Source organism: Chiloscyllium plagiosum, chromosome 34 (genome assembly GCF_004010195.1).
Source record: "Chiloscyllium plagiosum isolate BGI_BamShark_2017 chromosome 34, ASM401019v2, whole genome shotgun sequence".
NCBI classification, from domain to species: domain Eukaryota; kingdom Metazoa; phylum Chordata; class Chondrichthyes; order Orectolobiformes; family Hemiscylliidae; genus Chiloscyllium; species Chiloscyllium plagiosum.
In genome coordinates this window covers 35,983,828-35,997,049 of record NC_057743.1, presented here as the reverse complement: position 1 = coordinate 35,997,049, position 13,222 = coordinate 35,983,828, and the positions used below count along the sequence as shown (strand labels likewise).

The following is a 13,222-nucleotide window of genomic DNA, read 5'->3' as shown; positions in this document are numbered from 1 at the left end:
ACGCAGACACGGGGAGAACGTGCAAACTCCACACAGTCAGTCGCCTGAGGCAGGAATTGAACCCGGGTCTCTGGCGCTGTGAGGCAGCAGTGCTAACCACTGTGCCACCGTGCCGCCCTGGTGTTAGTTTGGGTTAATAACTAGTGGGTTTTTTGAGTGTCTTTAATTTTTAAACATCAATTGTTATAAGTATTTCTGTAGCCATGGTGATTTATTTTAAAAACAGATTTTTTTCTGTGTGACTTTAATTTTTAATCATTGACTTTTATGTATTTCTGTAGCTGTGGTGATTTATTTTAAAAATGGATTCTGAAGCCTAGCTATAGAATGGTTGGATTTGGGCATTGCTAATAGATTTCTGCTTATTTCAGATTGTTGCAGCCAGCATGGTAATAATGGGGCCTCCATGGTTTGTGAGAGTCTGGAACTTGGCATTTTTAAAGCTTAAGGAAATGCCCATAATTGAAAGAGAGAGACTTTTTATTTCACATTTGAATTTGAGTGGGGCTGTGACGTCTTTGTAATAGAATGACTGCGGAGGAAAGTGCACCTGAGAAGGAAAGGATAGATGTCGTGAATTGGATTATCTTGAAGTGAAGTGTTAGTGTTAGTCCCAGGGCAGAAGTGTTAGGATAAAAAACCCTAAAGAGGTTACCTAAAGCTAAGACAGATCTTCACTCACTCTGTTCACCCTGTACAACACTCCCACCTGCCTTCACATCTGCCCCAGTCACACTCCACTTTCCTGGATTTGTGTTCACAAAGGGAAAACCCATTGAGCCACCAGTTCGTTGAGCCACCAGGGGGATCCCAGTTCTGAGAACATCCCAGAAGTGGTGCCATTGGGGACTGCTGCTAAAATTGGCAAAGAGACATGTGATTTCCAGACATCAGGCCAAGACTCACGCTGGAGACCAAGCCCTGGTAGCACTGGGGATTAACTGAAAGAGTCACTATTAATGCTTCTCAATCCACTGGGGAGTAGGGGCAGATGCATGCATCCTTTACTGATGCATACTACACCTGAGCACCACTTTGTGCATAATGACCTCAGCAAGGAACAGTAAATAGGGAAAGGAAAATCCTCTGGGACTTTTGATTAAACTACAAAGAGCACAATATTAAACTACAGAGCCAAATCTCTATGACTTCTCTCCGTCACTGCTTGATAGTAATTAATTTTTTTTTGTAAATAACAAATAGCTCTAAGTAATTGATTATTTGAATCTGGCTAATCAATTTACTTGAGCTGACAAAAGTAAGATTGAGCTCAAGTTAATCCCTGGAAAGTAGACTTGCGTCTTCATATTTATATTTTTCCCACACATCCTCATTGATCATACCTTCCTACCAATAGCTCACATACTGCCACTGAAGACCATTTACCAGTGAGGTGGTCCAGCTTATCCCTAATTCTGCACTGATCATGCCTCTGACTGGGATATTGAAAGAGAGAGGAATAGCTCTCATTCCCACAGAGCAGAGAGAGAGAGAGAGATGACATAAAAATGCAGAATCTAATTGCATTCCCCATGGCAACACTCTGACCAATCAGTCTATTTGTCTGCTCCAAAATCAGCCAGTGATCAAAGATTAACCATTAATAGATCCTGCAATTTTCCAGCAATTTCCGATTCATTCTTAATTTTTTATGTTATTTGGTGTAAGTTTGGGTTAGTAACTAATGGGTTTTTCTGTGTGTCTTTAATTTTTAATCATCAATTGTTATAAGTATTTCTGTAGCTGTGGTGATTTATTTTAAAAACAGATTCTGAAGCCTAGCTATAGAATGGTTGGATTTGGGCATTGCTAATAGATTTCTGCTTATTTCAGATTGTTGCAGCCAGCATGGTAATAATGGGGCCTCCATGGTTTGTGAGAGTCTGGAACTTGGCATTTTTAAAGCTTAAGGAAATGCCCATAATTGAAAGAGAGAGACTTTTTATTTCACATTTGAATTTGAGTGGGGCTGTGACGTCTTTGTAATAGAATGACTGCGGAGGAAAGTGCTCCTGAGAAGGAAAGGATAGATGTCGTGAATTGGATTATCTTGAAGTGAAGAGTTAGTGTTAGTCCCAGGGCAGAAGTGTTGGTATAAAAACCCTGAAGAGCTTTTTTGTGTGACTTTAATTTTTCTATGCCAACCAGGGATCCAATCAATCAGCGCCCTCTTCTCATGCTGAGTAAATGGGTGTTTCCTTTCTAAGTTTAGTTTTTTGCAAAAGTGAGGACTGCAGATGCTGGAAATCAGAGTCTAGATTAGAATGGTGCTAGAAAAGCACAGCAGGTCAGGCAGCAGCCGAGGAGCAGGAAAATTGATGTTTCGGGCAAAAGCTTTGCTTTTCCAGCACCATTCTAATCCAGACTCTTGCTTCCCTGTTCTGATGAATGCAAGGTGAAAAACTCTGCCTTCTTACCCAGTTTTACTGATTCTCGATTACCAATCATTTACCCGATCTAACTGGAGGTGCAGAATGGTTGGGCACTGCTTTTTTGAATAGTACACTGACAATCTCTTGTGAATATGTTCAGTGACTATTCACCACTAAAACCAAAGTGCCAAATAAAATATGGCAGTCTATCAAGGCAGGATTCAATTTGGGATCTAACTTGTCCAGTATTACCATCAGCTGGGATTAAAACAGTGATGATATTACCTGTAGCTATATTACACAAAGAGAGAGAGAGATAAACAGACAGACTTGCACTTATATAGGGCCTCTGACATCCTTAGTGTATTCCAAAGCCTTTAACAGCCAATGAAGTACATTTGAAATGAGGTCATTGTTGAATGTAGGTCTGGCAGCCAAGTTATGCACAGCAAGCTCCCCCAGACAGCAGTGACATATAATTTTTTTTGGGATGTTGAATAAGTGAGAAACCTTGATTAGAATGTTTAGTGATAATCCCCTGTTCTACATTGAAATACTGGCATGAGATCTAAATGTCCTTCTGAGAGGACAACAGTTTATTGGTGGCATAGTGGCTCAGTGGTTAGCACTGCTGCCTCATAGTGCCAGGGTCCCAGGTTCAATTCCAACCTCAGGTGAGTGTCTATGTGGAGTTTGCACATTGTCTGCGTGGGTTTCCTTCAGGTGCTCTGGTTTCCTCCAGCAGGCCAGGTGAATTGGCCGTGGTAAATTGCCCATAGTGTTAGGTGCATTAGTCAGAGGGGAATGGGTCTGGGTGGGTTTCTTGTCAGTGTGGACTGGTTGGGCCGAAGGGCTTATTTCCACGCTGTAGGGAGTCCAACCTAATGCTTTATCAGCGCACCCTTTGTTTCATACCAATGTGTTAGATGGACCCCCTATTTGGTAGCAATTGTGCAATTGAAATACAAAGTGAAGACTGATGTTAAAACTCATTAAAAAGCATAAATATATTCTCTCCTCAGGATAATGTTGATGGAATGCCTTATTTAAGCATAGCCTGCATAATCATTTATGTTATTGGGCATGCAATTGGACCCAGTAAGTATAATAAGTATTCTTTTGTTTATTTGATTTTTCACACTCTCTTTTTCATAAAGGTATGTTATAGTTACAGAACATCAGCAGCCTTATTATAGTCAGTGTTCTTTTGTGTATACTGCTGTGTTCTTCCACCATCAATGCATTTTATTTTCTATCATGTTGAATTTGGTTTGATATGCTTGGATTTCAAGTTGGATTTTACAAGTAACTTAAACTAAACAGCAGCTGATGGTGGAATAGCAGTAACCACAACGGTGAAGCAATACTCAGCTTCACAGAAAAAATACATCCCTGTCATGCCATATAATGAACCTGCGTTTATCTAATGTGCTCTGACTTCTCCATACATTCCTCTGTACTTAATCTAATGAATGAATTGAAAGAGAGTTACATTTGCTGCTGGAAAGTGGAGTTGAGGATGATCAAATCAGCAATGATCTCATTGAATGGTGGAATAGACATGGTGGGCTGAATGGTCTACTTCAGCTCCTACACCTGTTGCTTAAATAGCTGCCATTTTGAAATCTCTATGTACAGCAACTGAAGGGCTAGGTCATCTGCTTTATAGGATTGCAAGTTCCTCAGCCTCAGCAGTGCCACTGGGTGCTATGGCCACTGCTGGTACTGCAGCAGACCTCCCCTGACTAGGTGCATTGGACAGAACCAGGTAAATTGTATTTGTTTGCATCATCACCACAAACCCTCATCCATTCTCTGCTTTTCTTTAACATTTTATTATTTTCCCACCTCTTTCCTTGACATAAGATACAATTAAATTGGACAAGGAACAAAAACAGAAATTGTTGGAAATGCTCTGTGGTTCTGTGGGGAGAAAGCAGAGTTAACATTGTGTGTCCAGTGACCCTTCTTCAGAACTTTGGGTCACTGGATCCAAAACGTTAACTCTGCTTTTTCTCCATGGATGCTGACCAGTCGGCTGAATTTTTCCAGCAATTTCTGTTTTTGTTACTGATTTTCCAGCATCTGCCATTCTCTGGGTTTCTAATTCCCTCATTTAATTTTTGAATTGCCCTACCGAGACAGGTAGGTTTGCAGTTTAAAGTCCTGAAGAAGGGCTTATGCCCGAAACGTCGATTCTCCTGTTCCCTGGATGCTGCCTGACCTGCTGCGCTTTTCCAGCAACACATTTTCAGCTCTGATCTCCAGCATCTGCAGACCTCACTTTCTCCTCAGTTTAAAGTCCCATCCTATACAGAGGACTCCAATATTTCCTTGGATTTAGGGAGAGGTGGAGGTCTGGTGGTATTATCGTTGGACTATTAATGCAATTCTGGTCTCCTTCCTATCGGAAAGGTGTTGTGAAACTTGAAAGGGTTCAGAAAAGATTTACAAGGATGTTGCCAGGATTGGAGGGTTTGAGCTTTTGGGAGAGTTTGAGTAGGCTAGGGTTGTTTTCCCTGGAGAGTCGGAGGCTGAGGGGTGACCTTATCAAGGTTTATAAAATCATGAGGAACATGGATAGGATAAATAGACAAAGTCTTTTCCCTGGGTGGGGTGTCCAGAACTAGAGGGCACAGGTTTAGGGTGAGCGGGGAAAGATATAAAAGAGGCCGAAGAGGCAACTTTTTCACTCAGGGGGTGTTCCGTGTATGGAATGAGCTGCCCGAGGAAGTGGGGGAGGCTAGTACAACTGCAACATTTAGAAGGCATCTGGATATGAATAGGAAGGGTTTGGAGGGATATGGGCCAGGTGCTGACAGGTGGGACTAAATTGGGTTGCGATATCTGGTCAGCATGGACGGGTTGGACCAAAGGGTCTGTTTCCGAGCTGTACACCTCTATGACTCTATGACTCTAAATGTTCTGGGGACTTGGGTTTGAATCTTGCCTTGGCAGAGAGTGGAATTTGAAGTCAAGTCGATTATCAATAAAAATCCATCCAGTTCACTAATAAGGAAGGAAACTGCCATCCTTCGCTCATCTGGCCTACATGTGACTCCAGACCCACAGCAATCTGGTTGACTCTTAACTGGCTTCTGGACAATTAGGGATGGGCAATAAATACTGTTGTAGTCAGTGAAACTCACAACCTGTGAGAAAGTAAAACATAAGTCATCCAACTGCTAAATTATTTGGATTGTTGGGTGGTTGGAAATAAGATTTGGAGCCTGGCTAAGTTATTCTCATAACTCTGCTTTCTCCCCACAGAACCACAGAGCATTTCCAACAATTTCTGTTTTTGTTCCTTGTCCAATTTAATTGTATCTTATGTCAAGGAAAGAGGTGGGAAAATAATAAAATGTTAAAGAAAAGCAGAGAATGGATGAGGGTTTGTGGTGATGATGCAAACAAATACAATTTACCTGGTTCTGTCCAATGCACCTAGTCAGGGGAGGTCTGCTGCAGTACCAGCAGTGGCCATAGCACCCAGTGGCACTGCTGAGGCTGAGGAACTTGCAATCCTCTAACTGATCCTTAGGTTTGTCCTTATGTAGTGTGGAAGCTCTGAGGAAAGGCAGATAACTGCATAATTGCCATGGTGTTCTGCAGGGGCAAGATTAACACCAGTTTTCTGGCTATATCCTGTCTACTACATATTCAGCTTTTTTGTGTAAGGCTGCAGAATGCTGACACCGTAATGTCGAACTGTATTGGCCAACTGTTACATTGGATCCCTACACTAAGGCTTTAAAAATTCACATGATAACTGAATGAATCTTTTGTACAGCTAAAGTATTTATATTCCTTCTCAATCAGACTCTGTAAATAGCAACCCTGAGGCTGAACAGTATTTATAACTCAAGGGGCCTGACTGGACATGAGTTTGTGTGTTTTGAGATTGGATCATTGTTCAAATATGGTGTCACATTGTTCACATGTGAGGTATCCTTTATAAAGTGATACTGACTCCATGAAAAAGGAACAACTAGAATCTGATGTAGGAACTCAGAGCCACAGCCAGACACTGAATCATAGAAATAAAAACAGCAAAAGCTTCAAAAACACCCAGCAGGTCAAGCAACATCTGTGAACAGAGTCCAAACCTACAGTAATCCAAGGGCCCAGAGCTAATGCTCTGAGGAAATGTGTTCAAATCTCGCTATGGCAGCTGGGGGTGTTTTTATTCAGATAATAAAATCTAGAATTGAGAGTTAATCTCAGTAATGGTGACCAAATAACCAGTGTCATATTACAGAAGAGTCACTGGTATAGGTTTAATGTGAGAGGAGAAAGATATAAAGGGGACCCAAGGGGCAATTTAGAAGATGGTGTGTGTATGGAATGAGCTGCCAGTGGAAGTGGTTGAAGCTGGTACAGTTACAACATTTGAAAGGCATCTGGATGGGATATGAATGTGCAGGGTTTGGAGGGCTGTGGGCCAAATTGGGACAGTGCAGTGGCTCAGTGGTTAGCACTGCTGCATTGCTTCCAATCTCGGGCAACTGTCTGTGTGGAGTTTGCACATTCTCCCCATGTCTGTGTAGGTTTCCTCTGGGTTCTCTGGTTTCCTCCCATAGTCCAAAGATGTGCAGGTTAGATGGATTTGCCGTGTTAAATTGCCCTTAGTGTCCAGGGGTGTGCAGGCTTGGTGGACTAGCCATGGGAAATGCAGGGTTATAGGGAGAAGTTGGGTCTGTGTGGGATGCTGTTTGCAGGATTGTTATGGACTCAATGGGCCAAATGGCTTCCTTCCACAGTGTAAGGGATTCTATGCTCCTTCTATGATCCTATGAAGTGCTGGCAAATAGGACTAGATTAGGATGTCTGATCATCATGGACAACTTGGATTGAAGGGGTCTGCTTCTGTGCTGAATGACTCTATGACACTGGACCCAAACAATGAACTCTGCTTTCTCTCCACAGATGCTTCCAGGCCTTCTGAGTTTCTCCAGCAATTTCTGTATTTGTTTCAGACTTCCAGCATCCGTAGTTCTTTGTTTTATCATAAAGACTTGCTAAGTTGCTCTAGGGAAGGAAATCTGTTGCCCTCACTTGGTCTGGCCGATATGTGACTCCAGACTCTCAGAAATGTGGCTGACTCAGAACAGCCTTCCAAGATGCTCAGCACGTTACTTAGTTTGAAGGCAATTATGGATGGATTTCAATACCAGCAACATCCACATTCAGATAAAGAAACAAAAGTAGTGGGTTACTTATTTGAGCAGCTAACTGGAGTGTAGGAAAAATTAAATGATAAAAGGAGCAAAGCATTTAGGGGGAGATTGGGGAAATATAGGGAAACACAAATGAAATATGGGCCCAGTGTAAATGTTTGAAGAATTTCAAAAGAAATTGTGAGTGATAGTTGAAGATCTTAAGTTTGTAATGCTTATATTAAGATTGGAAAAGTATGAAATACCTTGTGTAAGGATGAGTTGCCTGTTTTTAGTCATTCATGGGATGTAGGTGTCATTGATTGGGCCAACATTTATTGCCCATCTTTTCTCTCCCTTGAGAAGGTGGTGGTGAGCTGTCTTCTTGTGCAGTCTGTTTGTTGTCGGGGCACCCCTATAATGCCATTAGGGAAGAAGTTTCAGGATTTTGACTAAGAGACCCTGAAGGAACGGTGGCATATTTCCAATTCAGGCTGGAGAGTGGCCTGGAGGGGAACTTGCATGTATTCCCATGTATCTGCTGCCCTTGTCCTTCTAGATAGCAGAGGTTATGTGTTTGGAAGGTGCTGTCTAAGGAGTTAAGGTGAGTTGCTACAATGCACCTTGTAGACAGTATCTACTACTGCCATTGGGTGGTGGAGGGAGTGAATGTTGAAGGTGTATGGAGTGCCAATCATTACTTGAGCTTGAGTTGCATTTCGTTGAAACAGTACAGGACATTGAGGACAGATGAATGAGAGTGGCAGAAGGATACAGTAATAAAGTAGTGAATGATGGGAATTGGGGTCACAGCAGTGAACTGAACAGAAGTGTTCAGTGAGGCAAATTCCTCATCTGCATGCGGTCTGCCCAGTGAAGAGGAGATTGCATTGCCAGCAGTGAATGGAGAATGGAGAAAGGGTGTTGAAAGAGCAGATGAAGTGATGGGAAAGTGAGAATGGCAGAATAATGGTGTGTCTAACAGCCAGACTGGAAAGAACACAGTCCCAGTGGAGTGGGGCGAGTGGAATGTCACAATAGGAAATAGGAAATTTGGCTGAGAGACAGGTAGAGACAGAAACCCTTGTTATAATTATCAACATCCTGGATACGCAGTTAACTTGGCGAAAGCTACAAGGCCACAAAATCAGAGCTGGAGGATGAGCATAGACTGAGCAGATGTGTTTTTTTCTCAGCCCACACAGACATAATAGGCCAAGTGGCCTTCCCTCTATAACTCTTGAGGCGAGTGAAGCCACTAACCTGCTGAACACATTCACAGGGCAGATTGGAAGGAGTTGATTCTGCAGAATCTCATGTTGACTTGGGGCCAGAACATTGCTCATTCACCTTCAAAGCATTCTCTCCATTATAGAGCCAGAGCTATCTCCAAGGCTTTCCCAGAGCGTAATTTATCCGTTTTGTTTCTGGATCCTATTCATCTCCCTCCTGCTCCCAGGCCCCACCATCCCAAGAATGTGCAATAATTCTAAGGCAGGTTTAACATGTCGTGCCATAAGATGGAAGGACACAGGGTCAGTAACTGATTGGCATTGACAGGCAGCCTGGGAACAGTAATTTGACTGCTCTTGGCTCGGAGGATGGACAGACTGGGGAAATAAAAAATGTCTTTTATAAATGAAAAAGCAAATTAGAGCCATTAACACTGAAAATGGAAATGAAAGAGAGGAAAGGTTTATCCCCAGACAATAAACTTCTATTCTGTCACAGTGAATTGCATGTATAATACAGTGAAATACTTCAAGATGCTTCACAGAAGGATAAATCAAACAAAATTTGACGCTGAGCCACGTAAGGAGATATCTGGACAGATGACCAAAACTTTGGTCAAAGGCATAGATTTTAATGAACTTTTTAGAGGAGGAGAGAGAACAAGAGAGTGGAGAGGTTTAAGAGAGAATTACAGACACTAGAGTTTAAATTCACACTACAGTGCGATTAATGTGAACATCTATCGAGGATTAAGTTTGTATTTCAAGCCTACTTGAAAGTAGTTATCAAGTTACATCCTCTGCTAAAAATTTCCTTGTATCAGGTAACTTACTTGACAGCTGAAGAACGCAGTGGAGAATTTGGAAGAACCTGACATTGTGAAAAGTTCTGTAGAAATGCACTTTCCTAAAGTCATATGAACAAACATTGACAATGGCAGGCAGGAAAAAAATTTCAGTTGTCCATGTAATCTATTGCACACAACTTGTACATCACAATATATACTCACCGCCTCACCCAAAGTCTATAATGTCAACCTAGAAACACAAGTATGGATTGTCCCCAGTTGGATAATTCTAACAAATGAATAAAAATAATTCCCATTTTTGTAGCTTGGTGGCCTTGGTGGCCTTGACCTTCACACAGCATCAGACCTGGGGTGGATATCCATGTTTCTATGCAAAATAATTGTGATAGCTATTTGGTTGCATGATAGTGGTACGAGATGAAAATATGATGTTTTGCCTCAGACAAAACTTTCCCTCAAACAGGCCTTCCCACTATCTCAATGTCAGACATGGTCATTTATTACTGATGGTTACATAAAATTGAGCACCATTTGCAATTTCTTAGATACTGAAGCAGTCTCTGTCCAAATGCAGCAAGATCTGGACAATATTCAGGCTTGGGCTGACAAGTAACAATGAACATTCATACCGTACAACTGCCAGATAATGATCATTTGCAACAAGACAGAATCTAAACCCTTGATATTCAATGTCCTTACCCACCAAACTCACCACCCCTTCCATCTAGAAAGACAAGTGCAGCAGATAAGCAGCAACACCACCACTTCCAAGTTCCTTCAGTGCAGCTGGGTAAAAACTCCCTTCCTTTCAGCATTGTGGGTGACCCTACACTAGATAGACTTCAGTAGTTCCAGAAGATAGCACACATTGCCTTCTCTCAGGGAATACATGCAAACCCAGTCAGTGACAACCACATCCCGAGACTGAATAGAAAGAACAGGAAGAATTCTCTCCGTTTTTCCAACTGGTTAGAAACTCAGTGCCAGCCAAATTTTGAATCTGAAGCTGAGATGGAAAATAGGACTTTCAGACAGGGGTGAAGACATTTGCTCTTTCATGAAACGGAGGTTGATTAATTTTTGAAGAATACTGTGGAATATCTGATGTTGTTATTAACTAGACTCTTTCTACCTTTCTCAATTCAAGGCCCTATCCCATATGTGATAACAACAGAAATGTTTCGTCAGTCTTCCAGGCCAGCTGCTTTCATGGTGGCAGGGTCAGTGCATTGGTTATCCAACTTCATTGTTGGTCTTATTTTTCCATTTTTAGAGGTAAGTGTCATCCAACATTCACTCACTAGGCGTCTAAATGATGATCCTAATCATTTGCAATCTTACTCCAGGACATTTGAACCAGGTTACTAGGCACTATTAGCCCAAATCAGAAAATCTCACTGGGAGAAACCATGATGACAGCTGATGTGGGAAGGAGAGAAATTGTAAAACTTGCTCTACTGAGCTCTGTTCTGTCTCTAAGAAACATCGAAAATAGGAGAGGAGTAGGCCATTCAGACTGTCGAAGTCTGCTTTTCCATGTCATCATGGCTGATCACATAACTCAGTGCCATGTTCCACCTTCTTCCCTTACCTTTTGATCCCTTTAACCCTAAGAACTACATCTAATTTCTTGAGGGAGTTGGTTGAGACATGTCTGAATGAGATAGAGATAGAGAAATAGGAATAAGCATGGTAATTCCTCCATATTCATGAGGGTTCCATTCCTGAGAGACCCCTACAAATGGCAGAAGTCTCAAGTGCGGAGGTCATTTAAAAATAGGTTAAAGTTAGGTTAAAAATCACGGATCCGGGGGTTTTGCCCACAGATGTTGTTTTTTGTTGTTACTTCCATTTTGTGGAGAGGCAAATTCACAATTTGTGGATGAAGAGGGTATAAGGCATTTAACTCCTGTTGTGAGTGGTGGCTGATGGAAAATATTCAGCCTGGAGTCCAGTTATTAATGGTGTGCTACCAGGATCTGTTTTGGGACCACTGCTGTTTGTCATTTTTATAAATGACTTAGGCTGGATGGGTTAGTAAGTTTGCAGATGACCCTAAAGTCAGTGGAGTAGTGGAAGTGTGGAAGAATGTTGCAGGGGGACTTGGATAAACTGCAGAATTGGGTGAGAAGTGGCAAATGGAGTTAAATGCAGATAAATGTGACGTGATTCAGTTTGGGAAGAATAACAGGAAGGCAGAATACTGGGTCAATGGAAAGATTCTTGGTGGTGTAGATGTGCGGAGCGATCTTAGAGTCCATGTACATAGATCCCTGAAAGTTGCCACCCAGGTTGATAGTGCTTTTAAGAAGGCATACGGTGTGTTAGGTTTCATTGGTAGAGGGATTGAGTTCCGGAGCCACAATGTCATGCTACAACTATACAAAACGCTAGTTTGGCTGCACTTGGAATATTGTGTACAGTTCTGGTTGCTCCATTACAGAAAGGATGTGGAAGCATTGGAGATTTACCAGGATGTTGCCTGGTCTGGAGGGAAGATCTTATGAGGAAAGGTTGAGAGGCTTGGGTCTGTTCTCATTGGAAAGAAGAAGGCTAAGAGGGGATTTGATAGTGACATACAAGATGATCAGAAGATTAGATAGGGTAGACAGTGAAAATCCTTTTCCTAGGATGATGATGTCAGTTTGTATGAGGGGGCATAGCTACACATTGAGGGGTGATAAATTTAAGACAGATGTCAGAGGCAGAGAGTGGTAAGGGCATGGAATGCCCTACCTGCCAATGTAGTTAACTCAGCCACACTAGGGAGATTTAAACAATCTTCGGATAAGCACATGGATGATGATGGGATAGTGTAGGGGGATGGGCTTAGATTAGTTCACAGGTCAGCACAACATCAAGAGCCGAAGGGCATGTACTGCATTGTGTTGTTCTATGTCCTATGTTCTGTGTTCACTAAGCTCAACATGTGCCTTAATCATTGCTTTATTTTGAATAAAAATCTGACAATAGGACAGAACGTACAAACATAACAGCACATCAGCTGATAGGGCTGGAGTAGGGAACAACAGTAAAAAGACAAAATTAAAGGTTCTTTGAAAACATACAGTGTTCATAACAAGGTTGTTGAATGGATGGTACACGTAGAAATAAATAGGTTCGACATGAAAATTGTCACAGAGACATGATGGCTCAGAAAAAAACTATATATTCAGAAATACTGGGCACTTTCAAAGGATTGGAATAAAGAAGAAGATGAAGTGGCCCTGTTAGTAAAGATGTAATCAGTGTAGGAGTGAGGAATGATCTTAGCTCAAATGGTCAAGATGTAGCATCAGTTTAAGTGAAGATAAAAGCTAGCAAATGATAGAAGTCACCAGTGAGAGTAATTTACAGATCTCTTAACTGTAGCTCCAATAGAAAAGAAAATCAACAAATCGAGAAAAAAATTACTGTTTATAAAAAAAACTATAATGATCATGAGTGATTTTAATTATTCTATAGATTTTTATTTGTCCTATAGACAAATAAAATGGGGAAAGGTAGCCTGAAGCAAGACTTCACAAAGTGTTTTTGGGATAGTTTCTCAGAACTACATTCTGGAGCTAATCAGAAACAGATATTGTCGACCTGGTAACGATTGGTGAGATCGGATTAATTTATGATCTCATAGTAAATGATTTTCTAGTAAA

The 13,222-nt window shown here is 41.6% G+C and overlaps 1 protein-coding gene across 4 annotated transcripts in view; it reads left to right on the top strand.

Annotated features, from left to right (window-relative positions):
- Positions 1 to 13,222, top strand: part of slc2a1a (solute carrier family 2 member 1a) — a 65,129-nt gene that overhangs the window by 47,375 nt on the left and 4,532 nt on the right. For all 4 annotated transcript variants that reach the window (XM_043676168.1, XM_043676167.1, XM_043676170.1 and 1 more), the window contains 2 exons: positions 3,395 to 3,470; positions 10,717 to 10,844. In XM_043676168.1, the coding sequence (XP_043532103.1) occupies positions 3,395 to 3,470; positions 10,717 to 10,844 (204 nt within the window). The remainder of the gene's footprint in view (positions 1 to 3,394; positions 3,471 to 10,716; positions 10,845 to 13,222) is intronic.